General features: G+C 40.1%; 1 protein-coding gene across 3 annotated transcripts in view; it reads right to left on the reverse strand.

Moving 5' to 3' along the window:
• The window catches only part of Armc8 (armadillo repeat containing 8), a 96055-nt gene that overhangs the window by 12812 nt on the left and 59807 nt on the right, over positions 1-23436 (reverse strand). For 2 of the 3 annotated variants that reach the window (XM_036194325.1, XM_036194326.1), the window contains 6 exons: positions 15430-15512; positions 15052-15133; positions 12364-12450; positions 10250-10342; positions 7532-7681; positions 6486-6581 (listed from right to left, as the gene is read on the reverse strand). In XM_036194325.1, coding sequence (XP_036050218.1) covers positions 6486-6581; positions 7532-7681; positions 10250-10342; positions 12364-12450; positions 15052-15133; positions 15430-15512 — 591 coding nt within the window. The remainder of the gene's footprint in view (positions 1-6485; positions 6582-7531; positions 7682-10249; positions 10343-12363; positions 12451-15051; positions 15134-15429; positions 15513-23436) is intronic. The other variant, XM_036194327.1, reaches the window with a different exon arrangement.

Genomic DNA, 23436 nt, shown 5'->3' on the forward strand with positions numbered 1-23436 from the left:
GACTCAATTTCTTCCAGTCTAAACCTTTTCTGTTATAAGACTTAAGTGAATTAAGCCAAGGAAGAAACTATTTTCTTCCTCAGTCCCAAGACCTCAAATGTCCTAAGGGGGTCTGTGGCTTTATTTCATTTTGCTTAACACACGGCTGTAACTAGATTACTAGATTACCCACTACAAAAGATCTGAAGTATGAACCAAAGAAGGCTACCTCTGGGACACAAGAGACAGAAAATACAACTTCTAAGCCAAGGGCTAAGCAGGTACTAAGTTAATCACAGCAGCTGGATCATGATAAAGTGGCATGATGCGACAGTGATGGCTTGTGGAAGATGTGCTGGCAGGGGACAAACTGTTAGACACTACCCTAAGAAAATCAGTAATAATGGATTTGTACTTAAAACAAAATCTTTCATTTTTATAAAAAAAACACTATTAGTGTGTACATGCCATGTGCCTATGTAGAGGTCAAAGGACAGCTGCATGGGGTCAGTTCTCTCCTACTTTTATGTGGATTCTGGAGAGCAAACTCAAGTTGTCAGATTTGCAAGGCAACTCAACAATCTCAGTGCCATTGTGTGTGTGTGTGAATTTTACAAGCAGAGTTTCGATATGTATCCAAGGCTGACCTCAAAGTTGCAACAATCTTCCTGCCTCAACCTTCCAGGTGTTGAGATTAGAGGCAGCTGGGACCTGTACTCTTTTTAGTTTAACTCACAGGGGTAATCAATTTGAGAAGGGTTTGAAAGCAACTGGTTTCAAGGGATTCAAGTTTGGAACTATGGGAGCAACAGTTGTACTGCTCACGTTCTATCAGAAACCTACACTTCTCATAGTCAAGGCTGAAAGACAATGCTTTCTTCTAATATTGGCAACAAGGCAAATATGTCCACTCTTACTAGTTCCTATATGTCCACTATACTGGGCATTCTAATTGAACAACAAAACAAAAACAATATATGTTAAAATGTTTTCATTCATTCACAGACAGAAAATTCTGAGTAATTCACAAAAAAAGGCTTAAGAGTAAACAATGAAAAATCAATGTTTAAAAATTGTCCATATAATAGCAACGAACATTTTTCTTTTATTGGAAATCACAGTTTTTAAAACTCACTCAAAATTCTATCAAACATATAGCAGGGAGGCCAAAGAGATGGCTCAAGTGGTTACTGCCTGCTCTTGTCCAGAGGACCCAGGTTCAATTCTTAGCACCCACACGGCAGCTCACAACTGTCTCTAACTCCAGTTCCAGGTTATCCAAGGCACACACATACATGCAGGCAAAAGACACACACACATAAAATGTGAAGATCTAAAAACCATACACCACGCAGTAGGATTCAAGGTCTGTTTACCAAACCTGGGAACTGTTGCTACAGAGGGACAGGAGAAGATACTCTGTAGTGAAGAGCTCTTGCTGTTCTTCCAGAGGACCCAGGTTTAGTCCCAGCACCGACATGGCAGCTCACAACTGCCTACATTTCCAGTTCCAGGGAGCTGATGCCCTCTTCTGGCCTTTAGACACCAGAGGCGCGCGCGTGCGCGCGCACACGCGCGCACACACACACACACACACACACACACACACAGCAAAACCCTCAAATGCACAAAACACACAAAGTTAAACTTTCGGTGTCCTTCCCCATGAGAAGAATCTTAAAATCCTTGCTCATGGAGTAACTTTACCATTGTCTCTCTCCCCAGTTCTCCTCCTTGGAGACCATGTGTGCCTTTAATTTGCTTTCTTCTCCTGCTGGCTTTTATAAATGGCTGTATGAGCAGAACTGCCTAACATGCTGGTTTCTGAACCTAGCTTCTTTCATGTGGCACAATGTACCTAAGATTCATCCACACTGTAGAATGTATCAAAACTTGTCCATTGTGTTTACCCCCACCTCTAGTTGTTACTCAGTATTCCATAGTTTAATCATTCCTTGCTTGAGTGCCATTTAATTTATTTTAAATGTTTGGTGATTATGGATAAAAAATTCTTATAAACATTGACAGGATTTTTGTGAAAATAGCTTTTCACTTTATATACTAATTATATATGTAATTTCTAGGTATTATTAATACCTAGGAAGCAGTGTGATAACTACAATTAGACCTCTACTGTGGATTCCACATTCATAGATAGAAAAATTCCAGGGCAAAAACTGTATTTGTAATGAGCGTATATACATTTTTCTTGTCATCATTCCTTAAACAATACAATATTATGATTATTTACATAGCATTTACAAAAGAAACAGCTCAGATTATTTAAAGTATACAGAAGGATGTCTGTAGATTACATACATTTTCTTTTAATATTTTTTCTTTATTATTATGTGTTTTAAATTTTATACATCAGCCATGGGTTCCCCTGTCCTCCCCCCTCCTGCCCCTACCCCCACCTTCTCCCCAGCCCCTCCCCTCCATTCCCATGTCCTCCAGGATCAAGGCACCCCTGGGGATTCATTTAAACCTGGTGGATTCAGTACAGGCAGGTCCTGTCACCTCCTTCCAGATTGAGCAAAGTGTCCCTGTGTAAGCCCAAGGTTCCAAACAGCCAGCTCATGCCCCAAGGACAGATCCTGGTCCCACAGACTGAGTGCCTCCCAAACAGATCAAGCTATTCAATTGTCTCACTTATCCAGAGGGCCTGATCCAGCTGGGGGCTCCACAGCCTTTGGTTCATAATTCATGTGCTTCCATTCTTTTGGCTATTTGTCCCTGTGCTTTTTGCAATCTTGGTCTCAACAATTCACGCTCCTACAGTCCCTCCTCTTTCTGGACAACTGGACTCCTGGAGCTCCACCTGGGGCCTGGTCGAGGATCTCTGCATCCATTCCATCAGTTATTGGATGAGAGTTCCAAGACGACTGTTAGGGTGTTTGGCCATCTGATCACCAGACTAGGTCAGATCAGGCTTTCTCTCAACCACTGCCAGCAGACTATAGAGGATATTATCATTGTGGATTTCTGGGGACCTCTTGAGCACTCTGCCTATTCCTGTTCTCATGTGGTCTTCATTTATCATGGTCTGTTATTCCTCATTCTCCCTTTCTGTTCTTGATCCAGCTGGGATCTCCTGCTCCCCTAAGCTTTCTTTCCTGAGCTTTTCTTTCTTGCCCTTCATTACTCCCACTGTCATCCAGGTTGTTCATGTAGATCTCATCCATTTCTCTGTCATTGGGTGATCCTTGGGTCTTTCCTAGGGTCCCATTTTCTAGGTAGCCTCCCTGGAGTTGTGTAGCAGTCTAGTCATCTTTGTTTTACATCTAATATCCTCCTATGAGTGAGTACATACCGTGTTTGTCCTTCTGAGTCTGGGTTACCTCACTCAGGATGATTTTTTCTACATCCATCCATTTGCCTGCAAACCTCATGATGTCATTGTTTTTCTCTGCTGAGTAGTACTCCACTGTGTATATGTACCATATTTTCTTAATCCATTCTTCAGTTGAAGGGCATCTAGGTTGTTTCCAGGTTCTGGCTATTACAAACAAAGCTGATACGAACATAGCTGAGCAAATGCCCTTGTGGTATGATTGAGCATTCCTTGGGTATATGCCCAAGAGTGCTATAGCTGGGTCTTGGGGGAGATGGATTCCATTCATCTTATATACAGGACAGAAGAAGGAAGACTTTGGTATCCTTGTGCAGGGGAGGGGACCAATTATCCAGACAGGAGGATAACAGTGCACTTTAACATTGTAAGAAAAAAGCCATACAATTTTTCAAAGTGTGTCATTTTGCATTCTCACTACATTCTTGGTAGCAATTGTATAAATGGCTATTTAAACATGTTGGCCACTCTAGGGCTGGTGAAATGGCCCAGCAGATAAAAGTACTTGCCACCAAGCCTAACCACCTGAGTTCCACCTGAGAAATGACCCCTGCAAGTTGTCCTCTGTCTTCACAAGCACACGGACAACCCCTTCCCCCCACCAAGTGATGTAACTTAATGTTTATCTAAATGCTTGCCATTCTAAAGTGATACTTTATTGTGGCATATCTATTGTGGGTTGTTTTCTTTTTCTTCTGAAATCTTGTATCTTTTGGACACAAGTCACTGTGTTCAATGAGCTCACACAGTTACTTCCCTCAGGTGGGTGTCTTGCAGCTTCATGCTCTTAACAGTACACTCCATAGAGTAGAGGTTTCACAGTAAGATGAAGATCAATGTACCTTTCCTGGATGCTATTTTAATGGTCATATCTTAAAAATCTCATTTTTTTCTACTGTATTTTAAAAGATTTATAATTTTACTCTTTACATTAGATTTACGAATACATTTTTATCTAAGGTGTGAGATAAAATTCAAAGTTAATTTTTTGGCCTTTAAAAAACTGACATCCTTTTTCCACCTCAGTGTCTGTCAGCTGTCATCAAAGCATGCACATGTGAGTCTATTTCTAAACTTCCCGCTGGCTCTGTCAGCTGATGGTATATTGTCTTAAGTTCTGGGTTTTATAGTGTCTTCATCAGGTAGCATGGAAGGATCTTCCACTTTTTTTCTTTTCCTTTATAAGTGGACTAACTATTCTAGTTCCTTTTACTTTCCAGAAATTTGGTAATTCATAACTATATTAATATTTATTTACTCTGCGATCATGACTGGCATTATGTTGTCTATAAACCAATTCAGGGAGAGCCAACATTGTTAACATTCTGTTTATTTAACTCCTAGTTATTTAGCTCTACTGTTATCAGTCTTATAACTTTTAGTATACAAACCCTTATGATATTTCAATCTAAGTACTTTATTTTTTTCAAGCTACTTCTAATGATACTGTTTTTTTAGCATTATTCCTAACCATTCACTGCTTATTTATGAAAATAACTAATTTTCTACACTGTCACCTTGCTGAACTTAGTTCTGGATATATATATATATTTTTCTTAATGAGTCCTTGTCATTCTCTACACAACCCTTCGTGTCTGGAGAACAGTTCTGTTTCAGCCTTTCCAATCTGTGTCTTACTTATTTTGCTTGCCATATTTTCCAGTGCCCTGTTGACTAGGAATGGTATGAGTGGACAAACTTGTCTTCTTCCCAACCAAAGGGCAACAGCAAGTACAGTCACTATCTTGACTGCAGTGGTAGTGTGGTGGTTTGAAAGAAAATGTCCCCGATAGGGAGTGGCACTATTAGGAAGTGTGGCTTTGTTGGAGTAGGTGTGGCTTTGTTGGAGGCAGTTGTGTCACTGTGGGAGTGGGTTTTCAGATCTCCTATGCTCATGCTATACCCAGTGACACTGCTTACTTCCTATTGTCTGCAAAATAAGATGCAGGACTCTCAGCTCCTTCTCCAGCACCATATCTGCCTGTACACCACCATGTCCCACCATGATGATAATGGACTGAACCTCTGAACCCCAATTAACTGTTTTCCTTCATAAGCATTGTCATGGTCATAGCGTCTCTTCACAACAATAGAAACCTTAACTAAGACAGGTAGCTTCATGGGTAAATACACCTGTGAAAATGTATATGTACTGTAAATGTATATGGCTTAATGTATGGCCCAATAAAAATAATTCATTAAATGCTTTTGAGGTCTGAACTTCCACCTAACAACTAGGCAGTTTAAGTCTCCTATTCACACCCACTCTGGGTCACCTCCAAAATCTGTGAGTGTCCATATCTATATTTGCATCCTGTGAAAACACATTGTTGTTGTTGTTAAATCCAGGCCCAAATCAAGTCCTAAACTCTCTGATGTCCAGGACTGTTCTAAGTCAGGATCACAAAGTACAACTCCATATGATCTGGGACAAATTTCTGTTTCTCTCTCTCACTCACATACATAACATTATGTGTGTACATTCGTGTACACGTACACACACACAGCTTAGTGAATTCTAAACATGAACACAACCTGGAGCCAAACAACTATGTCAGAAAAACAAATAGTAGCAGTGCTTCAGATTCTGTGTTATCATCTTGGCAGGTCACTTTTATTCTTGTGGTCAAATAAAATGTATACAACTTCTATGATACATTCTAGAAAATACAGAAAGTGACTCCCAACTGAGTCCCTGATAATGTAGCTGCTGTACTTTCATACCTTCTCTAAATATGTCCTATAGAAAATAAATGTTTGAAATGCTAACCAAGAGTAGAAGATGTCAAAGAGTAAAGAAACCAAAACTCCCTTCGGGATAAAGAATTATCTGACTGGAGCTGCAGGAATTTGAGTCCACAGTATAGTGATAGAGAAGGCTTATCTCCAGTGAATCCTGGAGTCCAGGATGCATTAAGTCCAGCATGCTAAAAGGAGGCAGTTCCTATAGAGACAGGGACAGTGAATATGGTATGTAACATAAAAGAGAAAACTACAGACTCTGGTCATGTTTTCCTCTATTCCAGGGAAAGAAATCATCGGAAGAGCTAAAAGAGAGGTGGAGGACCCTTCATCTTGTCTTCTACGGTCATATTTCATAAGACTACAGATCTATCTTTGTACTTACAATCAGAAAGCTCTCCACAACACATACCTGCTCTTTAACTTCAATGCTATGCTCCCCTTCCAGTATCAGAGTGACAGCTTGCATAATCTGCTTTCCATGAGTACTCATTATTTTATCTATATGCTGTAAAACAATGGGAAATCCACAATTACCATCTGGAAACCAGAGATAAAAACCACAGGAGGCCTCTTTTTCTTTCATTTTTGTTTTAGTTTATTTAGAGAGGGTCTCATGCAGCTGATCAAGACCCTGAATTCCTGATCCACCACCCAAGTGCTAGGATTACAGGCCATGAACCACTATACCTGATTTATAAAGATTTATCAACATTACATGATGCACAACTGCTTCAAGCAGAACAAGGCACGCAGAACCAGATTCCAAAGACCAGTGTGGGTTGTGTTTTGAAGCCATCCGTCTCCCTCTCCCTCCCTCCCTCTCTCTCTATGCATTATAAAGAGAACTAAAACCACTGAGGACCAAGAAGCACAAAATGGATGGGGAGCCAGACATGAAGATACGATATAGGTCACTAATACGGTCTAAGGTGACAAATGTGGTAAGATGACTGAAAAGACAAGTAAGGCAGAGAAGGGGCCATCATGCTCTTTATCTACCTGAGAACCACTGATGATGATGGTCAGGGAATACCAGAGAATGGCCAGTGACCCCACTAGCAAGGCTCAGCCTCTCATACTCGTTCACACACCCATTTCTCTCTGCATTGACATCAATATGTGAGCAGAGGGATGGACAGTCTCTGTATAATGATACTGAGAGGAATTTTCAAAGAGAAACAGAGGCCTCAGAGACAATGATTGGGCAGATGAGAAGACCCACTCTGGTCAGCAAACCAGATAAAGTGACAAGTCAAGGGCAGTTATACATCCAGCACCAGGGAGAGAGGGAGACTCAACATGCAGGCAGTGGTGGGTAGGGGACTATACAGCATGGCAGTTCCCAGAGCATCTGTGCAAGTCACAGCCCCAAATGTGAACTTGTTCCTCTGGAATGAACAGCATTTGACTCACTCACAGATGCTGAGCAACGGAGAAGCCTAGGATGTTACTTACAGGCCGAGTGGAGAGGAGATTTCTAAGAAGTCCTAATGTCTTCATCAGCACATTCATATCAGAATCTGATAATAACCGGAAGAGCTGTTCAGTACTCAAGCTTCGTAAAATGTCTGCTTTTATTTTCTGTTCAGCCTGAAATGCCATATTCTGAAAGAATTAAAGATATTACAAGAATCATGTCTATGATCATTGTATTAAATTTGATCATTTCAAAATACAGACAGAAGCTGTATTAGTCATACTATTTTTCTGATTCCTTTTATTCACCTATAGAGTGCACTAACAACCACTCTTAGATATACTTCTGTTAGAGGAATATAACTACTTACTGACATGGACATTTGAATAAAAACAAACCCATTTATTACCTTTGAGAATATTTTTATGTAGTTTAGGCTAGGTGCTACAATGGTATGCCCCATCACACAGGAAATTCTCTGACTACTAGCAACTCAGATGGCCAGTGGCTACTTTGTTTCTACTTATTTTCTAATTCATATAATAGATTAGCCCAGCTTACTCTAAGCTCTATGTCTAAAGAAAAAAAAATAGCAAATGCCAAATAATAATCATAAACAAACACTTGGTGGTTTATATGTAGTTACTATCCTCTAGTCAGGTGTTCATTTTAATTAAGTATCAAAAACCTATCGGAGAGCAAGGTTATCAAGGATGCAGGGCAACACAGCAGCTCAAAGTGCACTTGCTGGCCATCAGAGATGCAGGCCAAGCTAATCCACAGCTTTGTTTTGTGAACAGAGGTCACAGAAGCTGGTGATATGGAAAATGACTAGAATAAGATAGCTCTAGTTTATCTGGATTGCAGAATGAGATGATTAATTTGGTGTCTAGCAACAAACCTGTGCATGTCAGGGAGCTCTCAGCTCAAGCCCCACAGACTACTTAAGTGAAAGATCTGGGGATCGTCATATACACGTAGACACACAGGTTTCTGAGTGCACTCTCCTAGGGAGGGATTCCTGAGCCTGAAGTGTAAGGAAAACTAGAAATGGGAACCGACACTGGGAGAACAGTCCTAAACAGGAGGTAAAGTAGAAAGATGGTCGCAGAAACTAAAAAAAATTCCTGGGAGGGGTTGGGGATTTAGCTCAGTGGTAGAGCACTTGCCTAGCTCTACCTAGCTCTAGTTCGATCCTCAGCTCTGGGGAAAAAAAAATTCCTGGGAATGTTTCAAGAAGAGCTACAAGTTGTCCTCAGAGAAATATCACTAAGAAATGATCAGACTTAGTGTTTTATCAGACTACTATTTCTGTCCAAGTTTATGTCACTAACTCAGCAGACACCCTGTGGAGCAGAGAGACGAGTAAGGCTTGGATGCTATCAGAGCCCATTTCCAACACTCATTTGTTGTTTGGAAAGCAACCTCCATACATCCCAGTACCACTTTCTATCAGTAAGGTAGGTCCATCACAAGAGAACCTAAAAGAGTGAGTACAGGACCAGCAAAAAGGCTCAGTAGGTAAAGCCACGAACCTCATGACCTGAGCTGGAGTCCCTGAACTCCCAAGTGGAAGGAGAGAACTGACTCCCACCTACAAGGTGTCCCCTCACCTATGGCATGTGTGCACACTCCTCCACTAAATAGTTATCGAATAGTTTTAAAATAGCAATTACAAATATAACACACCTAGCTTTGGTCTGATACACAGCAATTACACTGTAAATACTGTAAGTGTGTTTTTAAAATCTATGTAGGTTTACTTATTTTCAAAATTTAATAAAGTTTACTTTAATGATCTTGAGAAAAATGGCTCTGATCTCATACTTTTAGAAACTATTATTATATTTACCAGAAATTATTCAATTACTAAGTATTTATTCACCAGATATGTTATTTTAGCAAGATAACTATTCTATAAAATATGCTAAAATATGGGTGATGCTTCTTTTAGCTCAATTCAGCTATTTCAGAATGTCTTTTAATCTTTTAAAACAGGTACACCATAAACATGAAATTTTCTGTGTCGGTTAGAATAGCAATCATTCCAAGCCCTGGTTTACTATATAAAGAATGAAAAGAATATCCCTACATGCACATATAAAATAAGCAGCTCCTATGAGGAATAGTGCATTCAGATGAACACAGACTTCATTTCCCAAATGAGGAATTGCTATATGACCAAACAACTCATTCACAGCTGAACCTGAAAGATGAACACAGAATCTTTCAGACTGTAAGTCATTAGAAAACTGGACTATGTTAACCAGTTTTTAAAAGAGAAAATTCTAGCTGAGCAATAGTGACGCACACCTTTAAACTCAGTAATTGGGAGGCAGAGGCAGGCAGCTCTGTGTAAGTTCAAAGCCAACCTGGTGTACAGAGCGAGTTTCGGGACATCAAGGCTACACAGAAAAACCCTGTCTTGAACCCCCCCCCCCCAAAAAAAAAAGAAAGAAAGAAAATTCTGGGCTGGAGAGATTGCTCAGAAGTTAAAAGCACTGGTTGTTCTTCCAGAGGTCCTGAGTTCAAATCCCAGCAACCACATGGTGGCTCACAACCATCTATAATGAGATCTGGTGCCCTCTTCCAGCACGCAGGGATACATGCAGGCAGAACACTGTATATGTAATAAATAAATAAATCTTTAAAAAAAAAAAAAAAAGAAAGGAAATTCCAGAACACATGCCATAGTCATAACTTGATAATACCTCTATTTTTCTTGTAAATTGTGACATTAAAAGGGAGAAACATACCATTAAAGCCCAAATCCCATTCACTCGTAGAGCAGGGTTTTCACTCTGTGTCAATCCACAAAGCAGCTCTACAGCTCCTGATTCCAAAATTGGCTGATTGGAAAAGGAGGAGCAAGAAAGAATGATAAATAAATAACAATAAAACAGAGTCCGCATCAGATATTCAGATATGCAAACCAGTGTCTGCTTCACTACTGATTGTATAATCTCTTCTCCATCTTACCAATTCTCATCAGGAATTAATGCACCATGAAAGTTAACTTGAGGAAGACATCTCTCTCTCTCTCTCTCTTTCTCTCTCTCTCTCTCTCTCTCCACACACACACACACACACACACACACACACAGAGTCTGTAGGCATCCTAATACGGGCCCATTTCACACAGACAGACTCTTATAACCCCATCTACTTCCCTACTCTTGTCCTCTCCAGTCCAAACACACTGCAGAACTCCTATTTCAGGCCTATTCTCTACACTAATGGTCCATGACATGAACACAGCACAACTGTGTTCTTAAAAGCATACCACATCTCATGTCCACAATAGCCTAACTACCAAATATAGTTAGAATACCTAGCTGAAAATGGAAAACTTTACAGGATAAAGATTTACCATTAATGAATACCTTTCAAGGCCACATGCCAAGTGGTAACTAGAAAGAACTTAAGGAATTCATCTGTACAGACCCAGGAAAGGGCACACACAAGACTGGGCTGTCAGTCAACATTTCATTATGGTCCCAAAGGGGCCTACGAGACTCCACCCCTTCCCAGGGTACTGCCAGTTAATGGTTGCTGGGGAAGAAGGGTGTCATGTTCTTCAGTGTGTAACCACAGTCAAGCTGCCCATGCTCTAGTAACTTCTATCCACGGTCACACAAGCAACCCTAATCAAAAACAGAGGATCAAACACAAAAGTACGGAAGAGAGTGATGCTCTGGGAAGAAGGTTTCAGTAGGAGAGGGAGGAGGGAGAGACAGGAAGGGCAGTGAAAGCACTAAATTCATCAAACATGGAGAAAACGGTCAAGAACAGAAATAACAGAAAAAACAAAACCCTGTATTTGTTCTTCCCCAAACAATGTCCACTGAACATTACTTTCTGATGCAAGGAGTTAGTTCCTTGAAATGACTTACAATTCTGGTTTTCTTTTCTTTTTTCTTTCTCTCTCTCTCTCTCTCTCTCTCTCTCTCTTTTTTTTTTTTTTTTTTTTTTTTTTTTTTTTTTTTTTGGTTTTTTGAGACAGGGTTTCTCTCTGTAGCTTTGCGCCTTTCCTGGATCTCACTCTGTAGACCAGGCTGGCTTAGAACTCACAGAGATCCACCTGGCTCTGCCTCCCGAGTGCTGGGATTAAAGGCGTGCACCACCACCGCCCGGCACAATCCTGGTTTTCAAGGACAAGTTGTTCTTCAATTTATTCTTTAGTAAACATTGTTTGAAAATAATCTCTTATTAATATTTTTATAATTATTTCTTTACGTGCAATTTCAATATAGACTAACTACATACTGTGATATATTTTAGTTATTTATTTATAGACCAGCTGGCCTCAAATTCTTGGGCTCTTGGAACCCTCTTCCTCTGTCTCCCAAGCAGTGGAGACTACAGGGGAATATTACTTTGGGCTTTGAAACATCTATGAAGTAAGTTGAACATGACAGGTAATGGTAAGTCATTCCAATACCGAAAAATAAGTGACTTGTCTCCTTCTCTACCCAAATCAAACAATTCAGAAGCAGTTCTTCAATCCAATCCACAAATTTAAACACCAACTATTATTTTTAAAAAATAAGAAAAGCTGGGAGGTGATGGTACACACATTTAATCCCAGCACTCTGAAGGCACAGCCGGCAGATCTCTGTGGGTTTGAGGCCAGCCTGGTCTACAAAGTGAGTTCCAGGACAGCCAGGGCTACAAAGAGAAACTCTGCCTTGAAAAGTCAAAATAAATAAACAAATAAAAACAAAAGCCAGGGGTTGGGGATTTTGCTCAGTGGTAGAGCATTTGCCTGGCAAGCCCAAGTCCCTGGGTTCGATCCTCAGCTCAAAAAAAAAAAAAAAAAAAAGCCAGCAATTGCCTAAACTTTAGCCAGTTGAGGAAAATCGATACTAACCTCTTTACTTGGAGAAAATTCAAGAAGAAGGTTACATAACATGGAAGACGCTACTACTAGGATTTCATCGGGTGCATTTTGTAAAACCTATAGAATAAAAAGAGCAAGGTCATTAATTTTGAAAAGCTGAAAGTGAGGTCATGACTAAGTAAAACCCTGAACAATTATCTTTTAACTTGACTTCTCATTCTGGACAGTGTGTGTAGGAAAAAATACTGCAATTCAGAAGCTGACCTCTACTGTCAAGCAAATAGAATTTTAGTAATAAAACAGGGCTGGGGTATAGCTTAGTTGGTAGAGTGCTTGTCTAGCATGTATGAGGCCCTGGGTTTGATCCCAGAACAAAAATTATACACATGCATATAAACATAAGACTTTCAACCAAACAGAAAAATTTAAAACACAAACAAAATTTTTTATTAAAATTAAATGGCTATTATCTTGTTGTGTTTTGTTAACCAACAGATTAAAATATATGGAAAAGCAAATAAGAAAAATTATTAGATATATAAGCAGCTTTGCAGCTATGAGAAATCAAAATATGTAGGAGTATCTGTATCTAATATTATATCTTAAATGTGTGCCTAAATCATAGTTTAAGAGGTGAAGTCACATGTAGCCATGAGTACAAAACTCTTCTAAGGTGCTCATCAAACATTTGCCCTTGGAGAAATAGACAGAAATCACCTTGTTCTATCCTTGATGTGTATGTTAGAGAGATTTTGAGCTGAGTAACCAGAAAAAAGAACTCCAGACATGAAAGAAGTTATTTTGGAAAACAGAAAATAGTTAAAAGGTCTTGAATGGATAATTTAAATAAATTATGATCAAACTGGAATTAAAAACAAACAAACAAACAAACAAACAAACGCCTGAAAAGAAAGAGTAGGAACTGTAAAAGAAAATATTAACTGAGGTGAGCCTTCAAAAATCTAACAATGTCACATTTGGCTTCATTGGTTTTAGATAAGAGATTATGAATCTGAAACAGACTTTTGTTGACCTGAACTGGTCAACTCCCAAGGTGGTACCTTACCAGTGTGGAAAGACATTAAGGTTGTAGTTAGAGTAGGCAAATAACCTTTCTGAGGTTGGGGGCTCTCAATGAGTTTCAGGAAACAAAAATACAGCAGGAAGTGAGTCATGTACAAAGGATGCCATATGTCCATTAGGGGAAATGGGGTGAAGCCATATGTCCATTAGGGAAAATAGGGTGAAAGAAACTCAGAGAATAATGTCAAGGAGATGGGACAAGTGCAATGTCACAGGCTGAGAAGGAAGGTCCACAGCAAAGGAGAACCTGAAGAAGTATTTTGTCCTGATACGTCTCACAAGGCTGTATCATAGAAACCTAAACACAAATCATATACTAAATACTGTCATGCCTTCCAGTGAGGGAGCTCTAGGACTCATACTTTCTTTCTTTCTTTTTTCTGAGACAGAGTTTCAGTGTGTAGCCTTGGCTGTCTTGTAAATCACTCTATAGACCAGGCTGTCCTTGAACTCACAGAGATCCGCCGGCCTCCGCCTCCTGAGGGCTGGGATTAAAGGCATGCACCACCACTACCTGGCTCATATTGTTTCTTAAACAACAACTATCATCTTACTTCAAGACCTCAAAGAATAAATCATAAACTCTGCCATGAGACCAACTTTCCTATAAGAACCACTCAGCACGCTAATTCCCAAGGCACTGGTCCAATTCCACCTCTAAAGCAGATAATAGTAGAACCCCACAAAAACCAAGTCTCACTATACAGACCAACTGGCTTCACTTCATGATCTTCCTGCCTCTACTTTCCAGTTCCTATGATATCAGATATGCATCACCTAGCTCCCACCTGGTTATCTATCCATCAGCCTGTCTCATTACACTCCATCATATGATAGTCATGAAGGCACCCTTGCTATTTCCTACATCTTTCATGCATAGCATTTCTGCTCATAGAAAGAAATCTTTCTGTTCATTTTACCTTTAAAGTCTAATTCACATGTGTCCTACTTGACATTCCTCTTATTTCTGCCATACTGACATCTCTTCTCTAAACTGAAGATTAAGCAAGGGTAAGATAGCTATTGTAAGGCCGATGTGCCGAGGCTTTACTTAGTGCTTAGTAAGTACTCAAAAACAAACAACCAAAAACAAATTTTAAAATTCTACCAAATAAATGAAATGCATATTTAAGACACGGAAAAAAAAAAAAAATCAAAGACCAAGTTGACTGTGGTTCAGTATGGGGGTTAACATTATTAGCAGCAACTAATTTCAAGCACCCTTTTAAGTTTCAATTCAGATTTATTTGCCTTGAATTCTTTCTTGCTGGCATGGGAGATTCCAAAAGCAGAATTAACCTTATTTTGTATCTAGAACTAGCCAATTATTTTCTTTTTTATGACCCGAAGACTACAAGGAAAACTCTTGATTTAAGTTTAAAGAGTAATTATAAACACACAGAGCAAACGAGTACTAAGAGGTCAAGCTAATAAAGAAGCCTGGGCTGGGACTTCCCTCTCACACATGAAACGCTGCCCTGAGAAATGCATTCTCTAAGTCTGTAGATGCTCAGAACATCTGACTCAAGATAAACATCAACATGTTCTATGAAAGAATCAGACGTAATCCTAGACCCGGGTGCTGCTGGCCAGCTCAGCTCACAGGCTCTGTGCCAACTGCTGTGACTTTCTCACCTTCATTAAAGGTTTCCACACCGCATGATCCTGGAAACTGGTTCGAAGCTGCTGTACAGATCTGGATAAACTGTGCAAACATCTATAAAGAATGATCAAAATTAGCTTCCCAAGAAGCCCAAACTCACATTCCAAATCAATTGCTTGGCTTTTCACTAGTGCGAACGGACACTTCAAGCATGGCTATCGATACTAAGTCAGCTACAGCAAGACACCTCTCGGGCGTTGGAGGCTCTGTTAGGTAACATTGCAACTGCATGACTTCACCTGAGCAGACGTTCCAAGAACATCTGCATCCTGCGCTTAGTGAAGGACCGGAAAGGAAACGGGCTAAACACACAGCAAGGGATTTTTATTCAGACCATGTAAAGCTCATACCTGACAGCAGCTAACCGCACCTTGACACTAGACTCAGACAAGCCAGTCACAATCCGGTCCATCATATTTTCAGTCTCAATGATCTGGAGAAAAAGGTTAATGCTGCATAAATAACAACATGAAGGTGACAAACTTCACCACTTGTAAATGCAAGTATGTTAGTGTCCATTAAGAGTTCAATGTTTTTAGCAAAAGATTTTACCTCTCAACAATCACCTTGCAGTGGGGCAGGCAGCTCACTAGAGAGACAAGGTAAACACTCACTAAGGACAAGCCAGGATAAATGACAGCCATAATTTTGTTTATTTTTAAAGATGCTTAAAACAAAATTTACACAGCATAAGTACTAGAGAGGTGTGCATAAATGATCTTGAGTAAGGGGATGTAGGTAAACCATGAGGCGTTTCCCTGTAAGAATGATAAAGAATCATAGTCCACAATGTCCTCATCAAGTGAATGATAAATCTATAGGTTCTGACATAGCTATTCTGTGGCTCCACCTTACCAAGTAAATTTAAACTGAGTGAAATATTTCCAAGTAACCCTTGCTATCCTTCACCACAGCACCAGGCCCTGATACATGACACCACAATAATCATGATGCTTTGTTTCTTATGGTTAAACGATCCCCTGAAATTAGTCTTCATGAAGCCAGGTACTGATAAAAGAATAGTGTGCAGAAGAAATTAAGCTAACTTGCATGGGCCTACAGAAAAAACAGACTTTTCCTAGTAAAGCGTTAGTATAATCACAAAACATTAACATCGTCAATGGACATTTGTTGAGTTCGTGTGTGCCATTCGTCCTGCTAAGGATTCTAGTCTCTGGTTACCTGACTCTCCCATTCTCTCTTCTCTAAGTGATAGTATGAGCATTCTCACTGACATCCTAAGGAGTTGACCTGACTGCTGAGTCCATGTACTTAGCAACACCTGTAATACTGCTCTGGTTAATAGTTCTAAACATAAATGACCCAGCATTGGGAGGAGTTGGTACTCTCACCTGGAACACCTAGCACAGACCAATACGAGGAGGGAGCTGTGGATAGCCCGTATGTCCAGGACACACCAGTTAAACCAGATTCTTGCAGAGAGAGGAACCTGTGATTTTAGAAGGTGAGTCCAGTGTGCAAGCAAGGTGAAGCTTAAGACCACCAAACTAGAGTGACATGGATTCAGAAGCTGGACTTCAGAACAGGAGAGAAACCTCAGCATGTTCAAAGCCCAGCAGCAGAAGTCATTTCCAATTACCAGTGACCAGTAAAGAGACCTCTACTATCAAGAACAGAGAACCTGGGGCTGGAGAGACGACTCAATGGTTAAAAGCACTGCTCTTCTTCCATGGGCTCCAGGTTTGATTCCCAGCACCCACATGGCAGCTCACAACCTTCTGTTGTGTAACTCCAGTCTATGGAATTCAATGCCCTCTTCTGGCCTCTACAGGTACACACAGGTGGTACAGACAAACATAGGCAAAACACTCACACACATTAAGAGGAGGAGGGGTGGAGGGGAACCTTGGGCTGGTGAGAAGGGTCAGTGGCTAACAGTATGTGCCACTGAGTCTGAGGACTTGAGATCAAGCACCTGAACCTACATGGTGGAAGGAGAGAACTAGCTTCTGCAAGCTGTCCTCTCACTTAACACATACACATAACACACATATATACATGTAACACACACATACATAACATAAACATACATAACATATAACACACACACACACACACACACACACACACACACACACACACACACACACACGGAGCAAGAGAGAGAGAACAGGAACCTCACTTTAGCCATAGATCAGGAAAGTTAATTTTCATATAGTGTTTTCAGTGTCTAGATAGCCTAAGAATATGTACAATATAGTACAAGAATGCATAAGTTCCTTATACCAGACAAATCCTAACCACATTCTTACCTTTTACAAGCATCCATGCTCTGCCCCATTATCTCTCATATGCCTTCTTTCTCAGGCTAGCTACTCTTTAAAGCTCCTATAATTTTTTCCCAATGTGGATGCCTGCCAGCTTCTCAGCAGACACAATCCCACCTGTCAGACTTTCACCACAGGGCCCCCCCCCCCCCCCACCCTGTACTCACCTGGAAGAGATCCCCATGTTCCTTGTGGTACCCATCTCCCACTTCAGCCCACTTTTTCCCTTTTGAAATGGGGTCTGTCTATGTTTCCCTAGTTGAGTCTCTAACTCAAATACAGGAGCCCAAGTGATCTTGTCACCCCAGGCTCCTGAATGATGAGGACCACAAGCCTGTGGCTCAAAGTCCCACTTCTTATTGGACCTCTCCATTCTGTCCCTTTTCTTTACCTTTGTTATACTGAATACATCAAGTTGGGTACATGAAGCTTAAAGCCCTTCTCCTATGAGTTCCTAGACCACTTCCCCATTTCCTTCTTTATCTTTACAGTGACTTCATCAGAGCCTGTGTGTGTATAGGAGAATGAGACAGGATTACTTTCTAAAAACCAAAAAACATTATCAGCACTCACTTCAGGTGCTTGGGAAACCTAGGCATAGGCAAGACTTGATAGAGACTTACAGGTAATTTTTACTGGCTACATTTAGCCAAAGAAGTAAATCTACCAGTCTAGCAATCATATAAACATCTAATAAAGACTATCTCAATATAGCAACAGGTCATAAATACCTGAATGCAGCTGGCAAGATGGTTCAGCAGGTGAAGATGCTTGCCCACCAAGCCTGGCAACCTGAGTTTGATTCCTGGAACACACACGCTGGAAAGAACTGACTCCCACAAATTGTCTTCTGACCTCCAAACATGAACCATGACACCCATGCACACAAATAGTAATTGTGTCACACTTCTCATAAACAAATACATGTAAAATAAACAAATGTTTGAAACTGCTTAGCCTCATGAAAGATCCTAATTCCATATGAGAGATAGGCTAGAGAATTCTACAAGCTTAGTATAGCCCCACATCAAGGCTATGACCTCCTTCCCAAAGTTTTTAAGGCCAACAATCAACAGCCCAGGGAGAGGGAACAGTGTGTTAACCATCATAAAATGATTGGCCAGGCAACCTAGTGGTGGAAGATGTAAAATACTATGGTACATCTGCTATATAAGCTTAGGCAATCCACTTTGCCTCTCTAGGTCTTCAGCAAAATGAAGAGACAGCAATCATTCCATAATATCAGTAGCAAACAACAATCTGTTTCCCTGGACAAGACCGTTAGATTGTTCAGAAGCACTATGGAAAGCAAGGTAAACAGGAAAAAAGTCAGTTTCATTGACCACGCCTAGTGAAACACATACCAAAACCAGGTAGGACAAATAATCCAGTTCCTACATGCATTCCTGCACTCATTTATTCAGCAAATGAGTGTCTAGTCATGAACATGGTTTAAAACTCAAGGAAATAGTGGTGATGGAGACATTCCTTGCTCCCATCAAACTTGGTGCTGAACAGCAGCAACTAGACCGGTGCTATGATGTTCGTGTCTACAGCTGCAAAGGTATCTAAAAGGAGTGACGAGATCAAGGGCTTGAGCGAGGAAAAAGGAAAGAAACATGAAGAAAGGAAGGGAAGACAGATAACCATTCTGAAGAACAGGGCTTTTACTATTAATTGGGGAATGACCACTAATGACCTTTCTAGGGAATATCCAAGCTCAGAGAGGATGATGAACTGTTAGTGCCCACCACTTTAACACTGGATTTTATTGGACCCTCTCCATTCTGTCCCTGTTTTCCTTACCTTTGTTATACTGAATACATCAAGTTGGGTACATGAAGCTTACAAAACTTAATTTCTAACAAAAACTTAATTCCTAAGTTGTTGGGTTTTTGTTTTTGTTTTTTGTTTTTGTTTTTGTTTTTGTTTTTTTTTATAGTAAGGCTATCGTGAGAGTCTTTCTTTCCATCTGGGTACAAACTGACTTTTCCTAGGCCATCTATAGGTATAGATTTGTAAATTAAGTTGTTATAAAGCAGATTTCAGTAACCCTGCCAAGGTTCTTCTAGGAAGCTCAAAACTTGAGACTTTGATTCATAAGAGGGTAAAAATAGAAAAATGAGAATATGAACATATAATTCCAGTTCAAAATAGCATTCAGGGAGTTTGTGTGAATGAATAACATGATCTAACCAAGGCTTTATAGCCTGAGCACTGAAGCCATGTTGATTGGGGTACAAGGGGACTACCACAGTGAGAATACCATGACCCAAATGAGGATAAACATGTGATTATAAGGCTTTAAGGAAAGGTTTAGAAATACAGACAACAAATTTTCAGGTCAACAGGGAAGACCTTAGAAGAGGCGACTACCACCAAGGTCTGACTCTGGATAGTGCCACATTGTTTTATAGATCAGGGGTTGGAAAGGCAAGAGCAATAAACCATGTTCTCTATGACACCTCTTAATGACCCCAGTACCATGCTCCAAAACTTTGGAAGGACCAAGTCATGGCACCCAGAATGGAATCTTAGGTCCTTCAAGGATGTAAGAGTAATGCCAAGTGGAAGTTGTCTGATTGACCCACGGGTCTTGTTGGAGATTCCATAAATGAGATACTGTCCTTTATTACAGATACCACATCCAACCAGAAGGGGTACTAGTAATAGGCTGTCTTTCAAGTGGAGGAGATCATTCCTTTTCCTCTAGAGATGAGGACTATAAACGTAACTACAGAACTAAATCCCTGCATCCAAAACTGATGAGGTTTAGGTCAATGGACTAAGTGTTACACTGATATCTGTAGTCAATATCTGCATGCTGTTGCATTAGTATTATTGCAATTCTTGCAGGAATGGACATGGATCTAGTAGAACAGGATGGGAGATCCCTGTAATGAGGACAAAAGATCTTTGGGCATGAGGAAGAAACAGTGAAAGAATGGAACCCATAGAACACCAAGATGGTGTACTGTACATACAGCAATGTCAACAACCCAAAGATATCCTTTAGATACAAGAGAAACTCTCAGTTCTTCATCAATAAACTCCAGACAACCTACAATCCAGTTAAGGCCAAAACATATATCATCTTTTCCTAGGAGTTTATGAAGGATTGGAAATATATGATTAAAGAAACAAAGCAAAACACTTGGAATCAATTATTCTTCCTCAGTAAGACTAAGGATGAAACATTCTTCAGGTACCAGAAAAAACTTAAGTCTGAACTTTAAACTATGCTTAAAGCAGGTCAAGCAAACTGTACAAAAAGTAAACCTCATATCTTGAGGTTTTAGTGGTATTAGTGAACTTCACAAGCAATTTAAAGTGGGTGGATTTGGGGTCAAAGGGGTAGATGGCAAAGTGGTCATTATCTTAACATCAATCCAGTCATTTTATAATTTCAAACATGATTGTGAGAAAGGTTCCCAGAAGTTCTATAAAGTGTAGTGACACAGTTCTAAAGAAGACAGAGCTGACCACAACAGTAAGAAGCTAGAGTCAAACTTTGAAAATAGAAAAGGCAGCCTCTCAGATCTATGAAGATAAATGACTGCATCTGGGAAGTCTAGTTGAAGCAGGAGAAAACAAGCAGCCATGCAGGGAGTAGCTGAAGGAAATAGGAAGGACCTGTTACAGAGGACAGAGTTGGTGGGTGTGGACCATACTGCTTTAGTCTATTAAGTGTTGCCATAGACAGCAATGGACAGTGATTTCAGCTCTAACCTTCACTTAGATGAGAACTGTGATTGTAAGATCCCATGTTAGTCAAGGAAAAGACTGATTTTCATAATGGTGCAGGAAATAGAGGGATCATAAGCAACAGAGGAAGGTAATGACATGGCCCTCTGGCTTCCACATGAACAAGCACAGTCTTGTACACCTGCACACATACAAATATACTAGCATGCTAGCATACACACACACACACACACACACACACACACACACACACACACACACACACACACACACACCTCAAATATACTTTGAAGAAATGTGGGTTATCTCTCTCAGCTCAAATTTTCCTTATCCCCAAACAACAACAAAAAGTACAAATATGATGTTAGAAGTGTTATATTACATTTTTTAAAAAACCCACATCTATGAAAAATATTACTATATGAATTCAAATTTTAAGTTCAATCATTAGCTTATATCAGCACAGAACCAATGCAGCCACCAAATTACACTTCAGTTTAACAAATAATACATCACCATTCAAATAGCAATAAACATTCCTCCACCTCCTTCTGTTTACTATCCCAGGGATGTAAACTGTGCACTGTCCCAGGAACTGTACAACATAAGGAATTTATTCCACATATGCATAGTCATTCACCTCACAGTCTTTATTAAGGTCCAGACATAGTAAGGTCACAATTTACTGAGCAAATACAAGCCTAATGCCTGTAACAGTCCAGGTACTGCCTTTATGTAGCTTATGTTCTAGTGATGAACACTACAGCTTGACAAAGTAGTGACTATTAACGATCAAAGGATCTCATATGTTACCTCAAGTTTAAATCTATTACACAGGGAATCTGTCCACACACACACACACCAAAAAAAAAAAAAAAAAAAAAAAAGGTGCCTCTAGCTGGGGGTGGAGTTCATTGGTGGAGTGGCTTGCCTACCATGTACATGCTGGGTTTGATCCCAGCACCTCAAAAGAATAAAAATAAACAAATGGTTTAAAAGGAAAGTGCCATAGATTGCAAAGGAAATAGACATGAAGATTTCCCATCCTATAGGCCCAAATTTCTGAAACAACTGATTTCCATGTGTGGAAGCAAAAAAGTGGGGAAGCTTTCCAACAAAGGTCCTTCATAAGAGGCCCTTGCAAACTCCTTCGTGTGTTCATCCTGATTAGTCATAGAGCGTTCGTTGCTATGTGGCCTTCAATATATGATCCTCCTGCCTCCCAAGCACTGACTAGCTTATACTACCATGTCCTGATACAGTCATTCTTAGTCTGTGTGTGTTAATTAATCATGGCAAAAGCGGTTTTCAGTGTAAACGAGATGTTCCATACATATATTACATTTATGAACCCTGGGAAGAATGACTATCCAGCAGTTTTTTCTCCTCTGTTTTAAACTTACAAGGTATAAACCAATCTTTGCTTCATTCCTGGCTACATAGGTGATAGATCATGAATGACAAACACGCAAATAAATAAATGGATCTCATTATCTACCTAGTACCAAACAGAGAAAATTATCAGGTGTTCTCCATGTGCTGCCCTGCCATCTGCTAGCATACACTCTGTAATTCTATACCAAGCTCCCCATTTTGGACAAATCCACACACTCTTCTTACCCTTTACATCATCCTTTGACTCTATTAGAGGTATGCAACTTTACATAAGTAATATACTGTGAGGAGCAGAGGTGTTGGCTTCAGAGAGACAGGGACAGTACTCAGATTCTAGATTTATTTACTAGCTGCCACCTTGCTCAGACTGCTTGCTTCCAGGTCCGGAACAGTTATCTCACAGGGTGGTGTGAGTTTTGAGAGAGAGAGAGAGAGAGAGAGAGAGAGATATGACATACCCAAGTTTACCACGAAGTGTCCAGCAAATAGTGAGTTTTCGATCAATGGCTGTTCCAGCCACATGGAATTCAGCTTCAAAGTACAGTATATCTGGATGATTTGAATTATATGATTTTTGACCCTCCAACATGCTTTATATTTGCTTACTTTTCTCTCAGATATAGCATCTTACTCATACAACGTTCCTAAGCAATCCACAGAATCCAGGAATAGTTTATACAGTAAATAAAAGCCACAGTTTTTAATCTCTTTTGCCCAAGGGTCCCATATGCCATCATCATTCAAATAAGGGATTCTCTACTGACAATGTCACACTGTTAGTGCTTAATAATGGTTTTTGCATGAAGGCAGCAATGTCCTCACACTCTCCTGGTTTTGTGGGCCCCATTTCCTTTCACAGAAGGAAGACAGACAGTAAGTATAGTTTCCCACCAAATCGGTTTATGGTGTTTGTTTTGTTTTGAAAGCTATGCAGTGTCAGCACAGAGTGGTAGGTTCTTTATACAAAGG

This window comes from Onychomys torridus, chromosome 7, assembly GCF_903995425.1.
Source record: "Onychomys torridus chromosome 7, mOncTor1.1, whole genome shotgun sequence".
Taxonomy (NCBI): domain Eukaryota; kingdom Metazoa; phylum Chordata; class Mammalia; order Rodentia; family Cricetidae; genus Onychomys; species Onychomys torridus.